Source organism: Ammospiza nelsoni, chromosome 2, assembly GCF_027579445.1.
Source record: "Ammospiza nelsoni isolate bAmmNel1 chromosome 2, bAmmNel1.pri, whole genome shotgun sequence".
Classification (NCBI taxonomy): Eukaryota; Metazoa; Chordata; class Aves; order Passeriformes; family Passerellidae; genus Ammospiza; species Ammospiza nelsoni.
The window spans coordinates 118633870-118649696 of NC_080634.1; the positions used below are offsets into that span (position 1 = coordinate 118633870).

The window sequence follows — 15827 nt, forward strand, 5'->3', positions numbered from 1 at the left end:
CAGTGCTGCTTTTTGTCCCTCCCTGGAGCGGGCAGCACCTTCAGCATCTCCCCTGGAGCCCTCAGGAGCTGCCCCAGGCACAGCAGGCTGGGAAACCTTGCAGGGGTGGCACTGAGCTCACTAAAACAGCCACAGTTTTTCTGTCTGTGGGGTTTTTTGTGGGGGGAGGGAGATGTTTACACTGAAATTTGACAATTTGCGTGCAGCCAGTTTCACTTCTGTGCTGCTGAGGGGTTTCACTTCCCCGGGCCGTGGGCTGGGGTGGTGACACCATCCTTCCCTGCCAGCCTGGCACGTGTGGAAAAGGTGGCACCTGATGGCACTCCTGTCCTCCAGCAGCTTGGATTTGATGGGGAGTCCTTGGAAAAGTTCATGGATTTCATGTAGAACAGGAGCTTTACAGCTGGATTCCTGTTCTCCCTCTCTCAGGCTGCTGCTTCTGCCACCTTGGTGTGAATTCTCCTGTCAATGTGCCCGAGCAGAGAGGCCACAAAAGCTCAGTTTGTGCTTAGAGAATGAAAATATGTGCATGGGTAGGAAATGGTTGTGGCCATTGATCAGGGAGGAGCTGAAGTAGGGAAATACCTGAGAATGTGGGAGAGGTTGGAAATAAAAGAGGCCATAGAACAGCGGAGGCCTCTGAGGGCAGCGTGTCCTGCAACAGAATCCCAGAATGGTTTGGGGGTGGAGGAACCTTAAAAATCATCTCATTCCACCCCTGCCGTGGCAGGGACACCTTGAACTGTCCCAGGCTGCTCCAACCCGGTGTCCAACCTGGCCTTGGGCACTGCCAGGGATCCGGGGGCACCCTGTGTTTGCCAGGGCCTGCCCGCCCTCCCAGAGAGGAAATTGTTCCTAATATCTGATCTAAACCTGGAATTTTTCAGTGTGGAGCCATTCCCTGTGTGCTGTCCCTGCATCCCCTGGCAATTGTCTCTCTCCAGCTTTCCTGGGGCTCCTCCAGGCCCTGCAAGGCCACCCTGAGCTCAGCCCAAAGCTTCTCCTGTGCAGGTGAGCAATGCCAGCTGTGCCAGCCTTTCCTGCCAGCAGAGCTGCTCCATCCCTCTGCCCATCCTGGAGCCTCCTCTGGGCTCTGCAGCAGCTCCAGCTCCTCCCTGGCTGGGGCAGCTCTGCAGCTGGGAAATCACCCGAGGGACACAAAAGCCACCCAAGGGGGACACCCAGGAGCTGACACAGCCACGAGTCACCTCTGGCAACCCCAAACACCAACCCCAGGAGTGCCCTGGGTGCTGATGGCCAATTCCAGAGTGGGTTTTGAGCTCTGGGAGGAATTTGGCTGCCAGGAGCCTCATTTGTGGCTCAGCACTCTGAGCTCCCGTGGAAATCCCAGCTTTGGGGCTTTGTGGTGGCTCCTGTGCACCAGAGTAACACAGCCTCTGCTGAATGGGCTTTTTTATCTTCAAAAACAACCCCAGTGACCTGCTGGAGCTGAATTTTTGGGGTGGGATGCTGCCTGAGACTGCAAGCCTGCAGATCAAGTTTCCAAAATGGATTAAAACATGAAATGCACGGAGCAGGGAGAGGGGAAGGAAGAACATGGAATGGAAAGGCCAAGCAGCCTCTACCTCTAAGTGGAGCAGTAACCAGCAGAAAATTCTGATGAATTTGGGTGGGGACAATAATTACAGCCCAGCAGGAATGAAGGGCTTGGGGTGCCTGGCCCCTGCACAAGTGGCAGCACAAGGAGATTTCAGCTGCAGCCCTTAGAAACTACAATTGCTATTAAAATATCTGAAGGCTTGAATTAGAGATACTCAGTTTCCACAAAAATCATGGTTGAACACACATTTGGACAGAGTGGAGTTAATTTTTTCCCCCAAAAATGGCTCTAAATGGAAGTTTCTGATCCTTCTGTGCATGAGCTCCCCAAAACCTGAATCTTTGCTTTCAAGCTGTGACATAAAATAAATATCAGGGAATTTTGGGGTTTTTTTTCCTCTCAAAATAATTTTTGTTTTAAATGAAGTGCTCTTCTGGGGCAGAGCTGGGGCTGCCAGTGGAGTGCTCAGAAATGAGCTGACCTCCACAAAGTGCATCCCACAAACTGTCCTGGCTGCTGTGTCACTGCTGAGGAGTTCAGGGAAAGGGAAAAACAGGAAGAGCAGGTGGAAAGGACAGTTCAGGATGAAATGGCTCCACTGCAAAGCTTCTCCCACCTTCTCACTGAAAATGCATCCTTGAGCTTAATGATAGTCCTGAGCCCAGCTTTAATTTCAGACCATTCATCAGCTTTTTTGAGGTAGAAATTATCCCCCAGACTTTATAGGGATGACAGAGACACGGGGAGGTTAAGGCCCAGGTTCACGAGCAGATTTATCCCTCTGAAGTGGGATTAAATCCCAAATTACACCCCTCAGCCCTCCCCTTCCCCCAGCCCAGGGGGATTTCTGGAGAAATCCCTGAAAAACACCCCCAAAGCCTTGAGACCTCAGCCCAGGCCCTCAGAGGGGGCAGCTTGACCTGCAGCCTCTGTCCCCTCCACTCTTCTCCAAGGAATGGGGCGAGACAATTTCCAGGGGATGGAGGGACAGGACACAGGGAATGGCTTCAGACTGAGAGCAGGAAAGCTTCTACTGGATATCAGGAAGGAATTGTTTCCTGTGATGGAAATGAGGGGCTGGGATGGAACTCCCAGAGCAGCTGCGGCTGCCCCTGGATCCCTGGCAGTGCCCAAGGCCAGGCTGGAGCACCTGGGGCAGTGGGAGGTGTCCCTGCCGTGGCAGGGGTGGCACTGGGTGATCCCTAAAACCCCTCCCAACCCAAACCACTCTGGGATTCTGGGATTCTCTGGCTGCTTTTCTGTCTGAACCTGTGATTCCTTCTCCCCTCTGAGCACTTTTCTCACCCTTTGCCCAATCCTCACACCGGGCAAACCTCGTGCCGTGGCTGTTGTGGTTTTGGCCCATCCCAGTGATGGCCTGGTGAACTTGGGAAAATCCCTTGGAGACCTGGATTGTGCCTCAGTGTCTCTCACATTTGCGGGTCCAGGAGCCAGGGAATGGCTCCCAGTGCCAGAGGGCAGGGCTGGATGGGATCTTGGCAATGAGGAATTGTTCCCTGGCAGGGTGGGGATGCCCAGAGCAGCTGTGGCTACTCCTGGATCCCTGGAATTGTCCAAGGTCAGGCTGGATGTGATTCTGAACAACTTGGGATAGGGAAAAGTGTCCCTGCCCATGACTGTAGGGTGGGAATAAGATGATCTTTATGGTCCATTTTTCCACACCCCATTCCATGGTTCCATGGCAGGAGCTGGGAACAAACCCAGGGCACGGCTGCAGGCAGAGGCTGCAGCTGCAGGGAGCAGGGAAGGATTCCCTGGAAGAGCAACAACGTCCTGTCTGAGCAGGAAAGGCAAGGAACCCTTCCACCACCAACAGGGCTGTTCCTGCAGTGAGGAGTTCACAGAGTCACAGAATTCCCAGAATCCCAAAATGACCAGGTTGGAAGAGACCTTCAGGACCATCGAGTCCAGCCCAGCCCCAACTGAACCCTGGCCCCCAGTGCCACATCCAGGCTTTGTTAAACACACCCAGGCATGGGGACTCCACCACCTCCCCAGGCAGCCATTCCAGAACTTTCTCAGCCTTGCTGCAAAAACCTTTTCCCTGCTCTCCAGCCTGTATTTCCCCTGGTGCAGCTCGAGGCTGTGTGCTCTGGGTGTGTCAGTGCTGCTGGAGCAAGAGCCCAGCCCCAGGTGAGCACAGGCACCTTTCAGGAGCTGTGCAGAGTGATGGGGGCAGCCCTGACTTGCACCTGAAGCAGATCAATCCCAACCTGAGCATCCCCCCAGGAGCTCTCTGAGCGCAGCAGCTGCCCTGGGGCTGTTTGCTCAGAGCTGACGTGCTTGGAGCAGGGAGTCTCTGTGCTGTCATCCCACTAATGCAGCTCCCATCGATCCCAGGGCTCGGAAAAGCCCCGGGGTCACTCGATGGATATCTGGGAGGGGGATAACGCTGCCATTACCGACCTGGAAGCTGCCAACTTCCAACTCTGTGGCCTTGGAGGTGAGCAGGGCTTTGTGCACTAAGTCCAGCCCGTGGAAAATTTGTGGCTTTGCCAAAGCTTTTCCTTCAGTTCCTGCCTAAATTTCAGGGAACTGATGTGAACGCACAGCTCCAAGCACCGCCCTGCTGGAGAGCTCTGATGGCACGGAGCCCTCCAGGCAGCTCCTTCCCTCTCCAGAACCTCCTCCCCACACACCTTCAGTGGAAAAGGCAACAGGAATTCAGGAATTTAGGAATTTAGGATCCTTCCTTGCATCCTTTTCTGAGCCCCAGACCTGCCCTGGTGCTAAAGGTTTGCACAGAATTCTCACCCTGTGCCCAGAGGCTGCAGCTCTCCAAGGGGACTCCCAGAAATATCACCCAGAGATGAATGGAATAATGATTTGGAGGGGCTGGGAAAACTCTGTGGACATAATATGGTGGGGGAAACATTGGGGAGCAGGATGGGGGTAAAAAAGGTGGAGAGATGCAGTGTTAAGATAATAAAAAATTATTTTAAAATATGTTTTTGTTACTTTTTCCTGCTCCTAAAGGGTTTTTGGAAGGGAACAGAGACTGATTCAGCCGGATGAGGGTTTATGCACATGACTGTGCTGGAAGAGACTCTCCTGACAGTGATTGTGAGCCACTGATTTGCAGCATCCTCACTCCTGCTCAAGTTCTATGGCCAGCCCTAAGCCTGATTTATCTCCCAGCAGGATTTTATTTTGGTGACAAAATAGCAGCTCTTATTGGAGTTGAGATATGGGGACACACACACCCACAAAAATCAGAATATTTTGACCAGAACTCCAGGAGTTCTGATGGATGGCACCAAAAAACCAAACAGCAAAATAAAAACCAATTTGAAAACAAATATAAAACCAACAAGAGAAAAGCTTCAGGGCAAACAGATCTCTTGAAACTATGAAACCTTTTCATCTAGAGAGGTACTTTGTTTTCCCTAAACAACATTATGGGAAGCCCTTTTATCAGGGAAAAAAAAGAAAGAAAATTTGGGAAAACGCTCCGAGCGTGGCGTCTGCCTCATCCTCGCCGCTCCAAAAATGTGCAAGCGGGGCTGAGCAGAACCAAAAAATAGATTTATTGTTATTGGACTGAGGGCAGTGGTTCAGCACTTGGCATGGCCCCTGTTTACAGCAGGAATGCTCCCGGAGACAGGAAACTCTCCGAGCCCTCTGCCGTTATTTTTTTCTGCTGTTGACGCGTTCGGAGCGGGAGTTTATTCGCCCCGATGAAATTTTTAGTAGCGAGGCAGAGAGGGGTTTTTGGGAGCTGGCAGAGCCATTGTAGGCATGCTCAGCCTCGTCCCATGGGGTGGTTTTTGGGAGGGCAAGCCCTGTGAGGAGCAGCATCATCCATGGGGTTAATTCCACAGCTGTGGATTCCCAGATCCGGCTGCCCAGAGCGAGGGAGCTCCTTGAGCACTGGGAAAAGCTTCTCCTCTCCTTTTCTCCTGGCACTGAGGTTTACAGCCCTTTGGAGGGCTGGGTTTGCTGCTCATCCTCATCCCTCAGGATGGGTTTTGGGAGTCCAACCCCCACACAGAGCAGCATCATCCATGGGGTTAATTCATACACCCCTGGCTGCTCAGAGCAAGCCCGAGGCAGTTTGGGCACTGGGAAAGGATTTTCCTCTCTTCTCCTGCCACCACATCCCTGCTGAGGTTTTTATCCCTTTGGAGGGCTGGGTTTGCTGCTCATCCTCATCCCTCAGGATGTTTTTTGGGAGTGCGACCCCTGTGAGGAGCAGCATCATCCATGGAGTTAATTCCACAATTGGAAGTTCATACACCCAGCTGCTCAGAGCAATACCCAAGGAACCTTGAGCACTGGGAAAAGCTTCTCCTCTCCTTTCCTCCTGGCACTGAGGTTTACAGCCCTTTGGAGGGCTGGGTTTGCTGCTCATCCTCATCCCTCAGGATGGGTTTTGGGAGTCCAACCCCCACACAGAGCAGCATCATCCATGGGGTTAATTCATACACCCCTGGCTGCTCAGAGCAAGCCAGGGCACCTTGGGCACTGGGAAAGGATTTTCCTCTCTTCTCCTGACACCACATCCCTGCTGAGGTTTTTATCCCTTTGGAGGGCTGGGTTTGCTGCTCATCCTCATCCCTCAGGATGTTTTTTGGGAGTGCGACCCCTGTGAGGAGCAGCATCATCCATGGAGTTAATTCCTCAATTGGAAGTTCATACACCCAGCTGCTCAGAGCAATACCCAAGGAACCTTGAGCACTGGGAAAAGCTTCTCCTCTCCTTTCCTCCTGGCACTGAGGTTTACAGCCCTTTGGAGGGCTGGGTTTGCTGCTCATCCTCATCCCTCAGGATGGGTTTTGGGAGTCCAACCCCCACACAGAGCAGCATCATCCATGGGGTTAATTCATACACCCCTGGCTGCTCAGAGCAAGCCAGGGCACCTTGGGCACTGGGAAAGGATTTTCCTCTCTTCTCCTGACACCACATCCCTGCTGAGGTTTTTATCCCTTTGGAGGGCTGGGTTTGCTGCTCATCCTCATCCCTCAGGATGTTTTTTGGGAGTGCAACCCCTGTGAGGAGCAGCATCATCCATGGAGTTAATTCCTCAATTGGAAATTCATACCCCTGGCTGCTTGGAGCAAATGTGCCCAAGGGACCCTGGGCACTGGGAGAGGCTTTTCCTCTCCCTTCTCCTGCCATCACATCCCTGCCAAGGGCCAACCCAGATGGTATTTGGGAGTCCAGCCCCTGTGAGGAGCAGCATCAATCCACGGGGTTAATTCCATAACTGGAGATTTGCACAACCCAAGCTGCTCAGAGCAAGCCCAAGGCACCTTGGGCACTGGGAAAGGATTTTCCTCTCCTTCCTTCCCTCCTTCCATTACTTCCCTGCCAAGGTTTCCATCCCCTTGCAGGGCTGGGTTTGCTGCTTAGCCTCAGTGGGATTGCACAGAAATCTTGGCTCAAATTAACGATGCAACCAAGCCACCCTAAATCACTTCAAAAGAAATGCATCACTCCTGGCCGCTGGTTTTTAGGGGAAAATTCACCATTCAGAACAGAATGGAGGGAGAAGAGTCCTTGGAGAAGAGTCATGGAAGCACAAAGAGCCTCTAACACACGCCCAGGGCACCTCCCCTTCCTTTCACTGAGTCATGAAATCATGGAATGGTTTGGAATTGGAGGCAACAATAAAGCTCATCCAGTTCCCTTGGCAGTGACACCTTCCACTGCCCCAGTGTCCAGCCTGGCCTTGGGCACTGCCAGGGCTCCAGGGGCAGCCCCAGATGCTCTGGGAGATCCATCCCAGCCCCTGCCCACCCTCAGGAGGAAGAATTTCTTCCCAATATCCAAAGAAAATTCCCATTCCCCTCCACTGGCTGTAGCATCCTTCAAATGCCACATCCTTATCAATCCAAACTCCAAATAAATATTTGATTTTAAACTCGATCAATTGACCCTTTTTCTCCTGTTGATTGCTGATGGATTTCTCCTGTTTTCATCCCATCTGGCAAACTCTGCTTGTTGTGACTCCAGGATCTGATCCCACGTCCCCTGCAGCATTCCAAAGGCTTGGATCAGAACCTGGACGCCTGCTTAATACTGGTTTTACGACCCTGCTGAAGGGCAGCATCCTCTGTTTTGCACATACTTTTATAATTTTGAGTGCATTTCAGTCAAAAAAATAAAATCCATTTCAACCAAGTGCTCAAATAACACAGCCTGTACAGAAGGAGCAAAATTCTGGCTTGGGAAGACCAATAAAAATAATCGGATTTGGCATCCTGGCCAGTAATTTTTGGAGTTTGAGTATTTTTGAGGTTTTTGTCTTAGAGTGATTTTTTTTTTCCCTGGGAATGATATCCAGAAGGAAGAGTCCTGAGGGCAGAAATTGTGCTTGGTAAAATCTCTCGTGTTCTACAAAGCTACACCTGCTTTGGCTCCGTGGAAATTGAAAAATGCCACAACATTTACTCCAGTTCCTCTAATCCTGAGGAAATTTCTGCATGGATTTAATTTTCCATCCTTTCCAAGGTGCAGTTTTTAAAACTCTCCTGGAGCTGCAACTCTCAGGTTTAGATTGAGATCTCTTGCAGCAAGCCAAGACGCTTCTCCATTAGCTACTCTTAGGATAACCCATTAATAATCATTTTCATCTGGAATACATGCTTATTTGTTGGGATTTTTGGAATCTTACATCCTCCAAAGAAGATAGGAACCGGGATTAATGATTCCATGAGGAAAATATGTCGTGTTCCCCAAGCCACAGAGCTTTCCCTCTCCAAAATAACTATTTATTTTTCATTTTAGCCAATGAACTTCTACAATGTCAGGCTTTTTGCATCAGATCCATTTCATCAGAGTGACCTAAACTGGTTCTTTATCCCCTAAAAAAACAGGGATACGTTGCAGCAGGAGCAATTGGAAGCACGGAATGTTCGCGAACGGAGGGCGAAAAATCAGGATTAATTTTGTTTTAAGCAGGTAATCAGGCTGAGGGGGGAGGCTGAGATTGGCTGGAGTTTTAAAAGGACATTTTTCTTCCCGAAATGACTCCCGAGCCAGACGGGCAGGTTTGCCCAGCAGCATTCTCCAGCTGAGCGCTGAGGAATCGGAGCCTTGGATCCCAGCCAAATCCAATGGAAATCCCTTTGGATGAGGAAGAAAAAAGCCAAATTGCTTTTCTACCACATCTCCGGGTTTTGGTTGACCTGTGACAGTCTCACTTCTATTTTTGGTGTGAAGAAAACCGAATGTTTTGGGTTTTTAGCTCTAAGCAAGGCTGAGCAGCACGGGGCAAACTCTGGGTGCTGGGCACGGAACGAGGCTGAAACTTTGGCTGATATTTGGTGCTAAATATTGATGAGGGAAAATCAGCCCCCAGATCGCGGAGGATTCACTGTGACCCTCCCAAAACCAGGAGGAAAACATGGAAAATAATCTTTGATACAGACTGTCTTGCTGCATTCCATGGAAGAAATTGAAATTATTTATGAAGTGTGTCAAGAATGGGAATTTCCTCCTCAGAAGGGACAGAGCTGTGGCTGCTGAGGGGATTTTAATGGGGATTCTGACGATCACCACTCAAAACCACTCCTGATTCTCCATCAGGGATTTCAAGCAAGGATTTTAAATCCCCTGAGGGACACAAGAAGCCTCCACCGTGGCCTGAACCGAGGTGAACTCTCAGTCCCTGCTCGCACAACGCCCCTGGCACCGCATTATCACCGGTGGCAGTGAGCTGATCCCAGCTCAAATATTCCACGGCAAACAAAGTCGGGGTTCATTTTCCTGCAGCCAAGTATCAAAGGCAGCAGTGCCCTTTGAAGCAGCCACCTTCTGCTGCAGGCTTTGTGCAAATGCCGCAGAACAGCAGCTCCCAAATCCCGCACAAAGGCAAACAATCCCCACCTTTGGAAAACAATCCCCTGGCAGAGGAGTAAACAAAAGCATCCATTAGTCACCGCCCCAAAGATGGGCAGGTGAGGATGTTGAACCTGGGAGCCTGACTAAGAGCACGCAGCGTTCCCAAATCCCTGCACTTAAAGGATCCTCAGCACCTGGCTCTGGATAGCACACCTGGAAAGCCCAGGTTGGTGTGTGAGCGGCTGAAGGAGCAGGGCAAGGGTTCCCTGCTCCCAAGAAATAGATTCTGCTGTGTCCCAGCTGCTGGATTTTGACCTTGAGGCTCCCCCAGTTGCCTGCTATGATTTCCAGCCTCATTACCATGGCCAGGAACTGAGCTACAGGTTTGTTTTTATGAGCTTCTCCAGCACTCTGCCAGCTATTCATTTGAATCTTCTAAACAGTCAGCTCTGAATCATAATGCAAATTCCATTTACTGAAAAGGTGGTACCTTTAATATTCCAAATGACCACGTTTAATGACTGATACTTTTAGACATTACAGCATCTCTCATGTTTTCAGTAAATGGATATAATTTGCTCTGCATTACCCTATTATTATTCCTCGCTGGCATTACAAGGCGACGTTCTCAGCTGCGGGTGTTTTCCATTTGAAGGCGGCCCAAACAACACAATTTGAGAGGCAGCTGCCTCTGTACCCTCAGCTAAAAACGCTGCAGGACCCAGAGGAAAACTGGATGGGGATTTTATTCCTAAAATGTGTTTAGTGCTCCGTCAGGGCCGCGCTGCTGCGGCGTTGTGGCGCTGTTTGTGTTGGAGGGGTGTCCACGGGTGCTTTTCACTTCAAAGGAGAGGAAAGGCTGTTGTGTATAATCAGGAGAACTTCCTCGCTCTCCAGCCTGACACATCTCCCGTTTGGAATAAAAGCCAGAAGTGGGTCAGCTTTGGGACTCTCCTGAAAATCAGGAATCCCCGTGTGGAACCAGGTCACGGCTCGGGTGTCACATGGGAACAGAGGGAGGGGAAAGTGGTGAGGAAGGGGCAGCAGTCCCTGACTTCTGAGGGTGACCAGAGCACAGATTGTTCCAAAATGAGACCTCCTGAAGTTCAAGAGGTGCTGCCCTATCACTAAATTGTCCTGGAATAATGCCAGAATACCGCAATGCCCCATTACAGTTTTGAAGACAAATTAAAGAAAAAGAAAATACATAACAAAACACCACCTGAATTCACACTGGAAATGTGACAGATTTTCATCCCTGACCTTAAAAAAAAAGAGAGAGGCTGCTCCTTCTCCTGAGCTTTTTCTGAGCCCCAACTCGCTGGCTTCTCTTTAGGGGTTTGACCCAACCTCCCTGAAGTCTCCTCACCATTCCATTAGTTTATTTTAGTGCTTCTCGTGGAATTGATGTGATTTAGGATTAGGGAGTGAAGTTTTAAAGGATATTCTGCTGATTACTTTGGGATGAAACTTTGTGCACCTGCCCACTCACAGGCAGCATGTCAGGTGCTATTTGCAGCTTCCTAATATTTTAATGTAGTCTACTCTAAGTCAGCTTCAACTCTTATTTGTTATTTATGCTCCAAAAGCCTTTTTATTTCTACCAGTAACTACTGGTTATGGCAGAAATAAATCAGATTTTGAAACCCTCTGTCCTGCCTGGTCTCTCCATATTGTGGGAGACATCAAGTGCCGTGACTGTTGAATTGTGAGAGGAAACAAGGTCAGAGAAAGAGCCTTCAGCAGGTCAGGAACCTGTGGAATTTTTAGATCTAAGTGTGAATTATTTGTATGTTTAGCCTGTATTTTGAACTCTCTCTGTTGCAAAAATCAGTTTTTGCAGAGAGTGCTGGGGAGCCCCGAGATGACCACAAGCTGAAAATTCTCATTTCACACTGAAAATCTGCCACTCAAACCTAACCACGGGTAACATCGTGCTGCCTAAATTAGCAAGGATGGCTTCCAGAGTCAAAATATCACTCTCTGGGTGGCTTTTGATATTTTGTTTCCCAACGGGATTTCACCGCTTAAAAATCAGCGGGACGCGGGAAACCGGGCGGAAACGCGGAAACCCGTCCCGCGCCTTTGGAATGGAACTGTGCTGGCTTTTCCAGCGTTCCCTGGTGGATAACAACTCCCAGCTCCTGTCCAGGGGCAGGAGATGGAGATGGAGATGGAGCCCACGTACCTCTGCCGCTCCTGCCCACGAAGCGCAGGTCGTTGAAGCGCGCCACCTGGTTCTTCATGGCGGCCGTGGCGTTGCGCAGCTCCGCCGAGTAATTCTCGTCATTCCCGGCCATCACCGTCACCAGGGTCCCGTCGGGGACATCCCCCAGGGCCACCACCTGCGTCGGCAAGAGCAGAACCCTCAGTTTGCTTTGTTTCATTGAGAGGTCAAAGCAGGGAGAAGAAGCCGCGGTGAAAACCTGGGTGGGCCAAGCGGGTGTTGGGAATCATTCCCGATCTGCCGGGATGGGAATTCTCTTCTTCCCCCCAAAGTGTTATTCTCTTTGTTATTCTCTAATCAAGGATTTTCGATTTGATTACAGAAATTGAGCTCTGAAATTATAAATTCCACACCTGCACGCTGCTAAATGGTAGCGTGGTGGTCGATTTGTTGCTGCACTGAAGTGTTTTCCTACCTGGATAAAAAAATTCTTCTCCCCTGGAGAAGAATTTAAAGAAGTTCTTAAAAAACCCTACAAAACCTGGATGCATCCAACATCTCATAGACAAAAAACAGGGAAAAGGGAAAATCAGGGCATTCCCCTGCCATGCAAATATTGAATTTCAGGGAATTTATGCCAGGATTTTGAACTTTCACAAAGTTTCTCAGGGGTCTAGGGCCAGTTGTCTCTGATAGAAATATTTTAAATCTTTCAAATGCCAACTTTGGTGACAAAAAATGGGAAGGAAAATCTTAAAAATTCTTCTCCCCTGGAGAAGAATTTCCAGGAGAACTCCAGGAAATTCCTGGAGAACCAAAGTTCTTAAGATACTGAGTTTTAAAAATATCATTATATTACCATAACTTGTATTCTTTAAAATATCATTATATTACCATAACTTATATTCTTTAAAATGCACTCTTTTTTTACTCCTCATCGTAGATTTCTACCATTTTAAACCTGATTTTTCCCAGTGGTTGGACAGAAATTTTTCCTCCTTGATGCACCTCTGAAACACCCAGCAGGATGTGAAATGAAAAAAATGCTCTGAGATGAAAAATACAGAAAATGAGCTTTCAAAAGTCTCTGTAATTGTCAATAAATAAATTCAAGTAGCAGCGCTCGATGGTTTGATTTATATCAGGAGCTCTTAACAGAGCTGCCCAAGCAGAAATCCAGAGCAAGGCCGTGGAAAATCAGGCCTCAATCAAATGTTTAATCCCAATTTACTGAACAATTTCTTTCTTTCCTTCAGGAGCATAAAGCAAATAATTTTCAGGCCTCGCCCTTGAGTGGATGGATGGAAATCATGACCTGAACTAAGGACTTTTCCCTTTCCCCAAAATATTTGTGCTCCTTGGTGCCAAAATCCATCAAACCTTTGGGAACACAGGATTCGCTGGGATTTTGATGAGAAATATAAAGATTTCTGTACTTTAAGATTCTGATTTTTTTTTTAACTGTTCACACTGGTTTAATGATGAAAAATTTAATTTTTCTTGTAGCTCCTTGAATTCCCCAACCAAATTCAACCTGCTGGAACTCCACGGACATCTGAGATCTCTCTCCGCGTCCTCTGCCAAAATTCAGGGCTTGAATTATTTTGGCTGATTTTCTTTAGAACCCATTGCTGTTTCCCCAATTCCACGGCACTACCACCACAGAAACGCCCCCAAACCCCCCAAAGAACAAACCCAGAGATGAAAATCCAGCTCGTTTTTAATTCCTCTTTTGCCTGTGGAAGAGGAACCGGCCCCGCATTGCGTCCTCGCAGTTGCAGCTCGAGATTTTCCTTCCTCTTAACGTTTTCTGACTTCAGCCCAGGCAGTTACAACTGGCTGAAGTTTGTCACAACCCGGTTTTATTTCTCTTTTCTGATCTGTTTGCTCTTTAAAAACAGGATCAGCAGCTCCTTTTGCTCGATCCAGCCCTGATTTTTATTCCCAGACCACGGCCGCCTCCCAAAACATGAGAGAATTCCCCATTTTCAGGTATTTCCCAGCTTTTTTTTCCCACTGGAGGCTGAGCTTTTCACTTCTGTCCTCTCCCTTTGCTCACCCCTAACCCTGATTTTCACTTCCACATGCAAAGCTAAAATCTCTGGTTCAAAATTCCCTCTTTACATCTTGATTTCAGCTTCCTCTTTCCCCGTTCCTCCCCAGCCCTGATTTTTTGGGTTTTTGTTCTCCTCTCTGTGCTGTAATTTGGTTTTTTTGGGCCTGCACTCAGCTCGGCTTTTCAGATTTCCCTGATTTTGGCAGAAATGAGGCCCTGCTGGAAATGCTGAAGCTTGGAAATCCTCACAAAATCAGCAACTCTGCAGCCAGTTCTTAAAAAATCCTACAAAACCTTGATGCATCCAACATCTCATAGACCAAAAAACAGGGAAAAGGGAAAATCAGGGCATTCCCCCGCCATGCAAATATTGAATTTCAGGGAATTTATGCCAGGATTTTGAGCTTTCACAAAGTTTCTCAAGGGTCCAGGGCCAGTTGTCTCTGACAGAAATATTTTAAAGCTTTCAAATGCCAACTTTGGTGAAAAGAAACGGGAAGAAAAATCTTAAAAACGAGTCGAAAACTGGCCCAGCCCAGAAAAGAAACTGAACTTGAAAGTCACAGACAATAGAAACAGAAATACAAATATTTACATTAGAAAAAAGACTAAACAGATAAGCTGGGACTTGTTACTGGAGTTATCAAGGACTTGCTTGTACTTTTTACCTCTAAAATTTGTATTTCCCGAGGAGCAAGAAGAATATCAGGCTTGCAGTGCCGTGGGGTATCTAAATTTACTTCTCCTGCATCAATTCATCCAAACTGGCCTCTTAAATGAAGATTTGGATCCTTAACAGCGTTTGGACAATAAATTTATATGGCACCTTATTGGTTATTGTGAAATATTCTTTAGGTTTCTCAGAATCATTCCTAAATTTAGGAAAAACCAATGAAAATTGATCACTTGGGTTTGGAATAATATCCCAATCCTGCAGATTTTTAGTGGATTTTTCTAAATGTGAGGAGAAAACCTCTCTGCCTGCCTCTTTTTATTCCTACAATGAATAAAAATAACAAACACTCGATGAACCCCAGCTCATTTTGTCAGATGCAAACTAAAATATTGCCAGCAGAGGAATGATCTGAGGTGAATTTTTTTTTTCCCCCTGGGCCAAACAATCTGAAAAATCCTGATTTTTTTTTATAAATGGCTTTGAAATTAGTTAATATTCAGTAGAAAACCACTGAGATGTGGCAAATCCTTTCGGGGTTTATTTCTGAGCCGTGCACGGAGAGAGAATTTGGGGGTGAAGATGAAGAACACGGAGGCAGCAGGTGCCTCCCAGCCCACCCTTCCAGCCTCTCCTAATGAAACCTCCTCCTAATTTTCGGGTGGGTTTGATAATTAATTTTTTAAAAAAAATTTTATTTTCCTGCTGTTTATTTCCAGGCGGAATTATCCCGGTTTTCCAATCTCCTGGAGAAGCTGAGTTTGGAGCGGGGTGAACGCTGACACTGCCGGGGGACAGAGGAGGGAAAGCGGCTGCGGGAATCTCTGAAACCCCCGGGAATTTATTTTTTTTTTTTTTCCAAGGGAAATTTCCACATCATCGCGGCATTCCCAGGGAGGGGGAAGAGCCACCTCTCCTGTCCTTCCTCCGGGATGTCACCCGGATTGGGATCCCCCAGGAAAAATCGGGATTTCTCTCATCTCCCTTCCCGGCGGGGCGCAGCGCTTTTCACTCCCGGATTTTTCCAGCAGGAAAACTTCCCGGCTAATTACGAGCCCGGTGCGTGGGGACGAGTGTAATAATTAATCTAAATGTGGGAATTTAGGAAGTGACCCCGTGATCGGTTCCTCCCTTTGCCCCGCTCTTATCTGCGGAAAACGAGAGCAGACACAATAAAACTTTTCCCTCCTCAGCAGGAATTCCCGAGGCTGAGCTGATTCCCTTCTCCCTCCTTTCTCCTCTCCCCAAAACACAGGAAAAGCTCCAGTCTGGTGGCCTTCAACACACACACAGATAAAAAAAAATAAATATATATAGTTATGCTGGAGCAGCCGGGGTTCAGTGACCGCAAAAAAAGCTCGGGCTTGGCAAATCCCGATCCTAAATCAAGCCCCGGGGCTCCCAGGAGCTGCGTGTCCGTGCGGCTCCCGCCTCGGATAAAAGGAGAAGAATTCCCTTTTCCACCCCTCGCTCGAGAGCCAAATTTCAGAGAAAATAGCGAGTTCGGGGAGCCAGCCACAGTCCCGGGTCAAAAAAGCAGCGGGGGCGAGGGAGGAGGAATTTA

General features: G+C 48.4%; 1 protein-coding gene across 1 annotated transcript in view; it reads right to left on the reverse strand.

Moving 5' to 3' along the window:
* RUNX1 (RUNX family transcription factor 1) overlaps positions 1-15827 on the reverse strand; it is a 204719-nt gene that overhangs the window by 76563 nt on the left and 112329 nt on the right. Inside the window, exon 4 of the mRNA XM_059466285.1 lies at positions 11556-11712. Coding sequence (XP_059322268.1) covers positions 11556-11712 — 157 coding nt within the window. The remainder of the gene's footprint in view (positions 1-11555; positions 11713-15827) is intronic.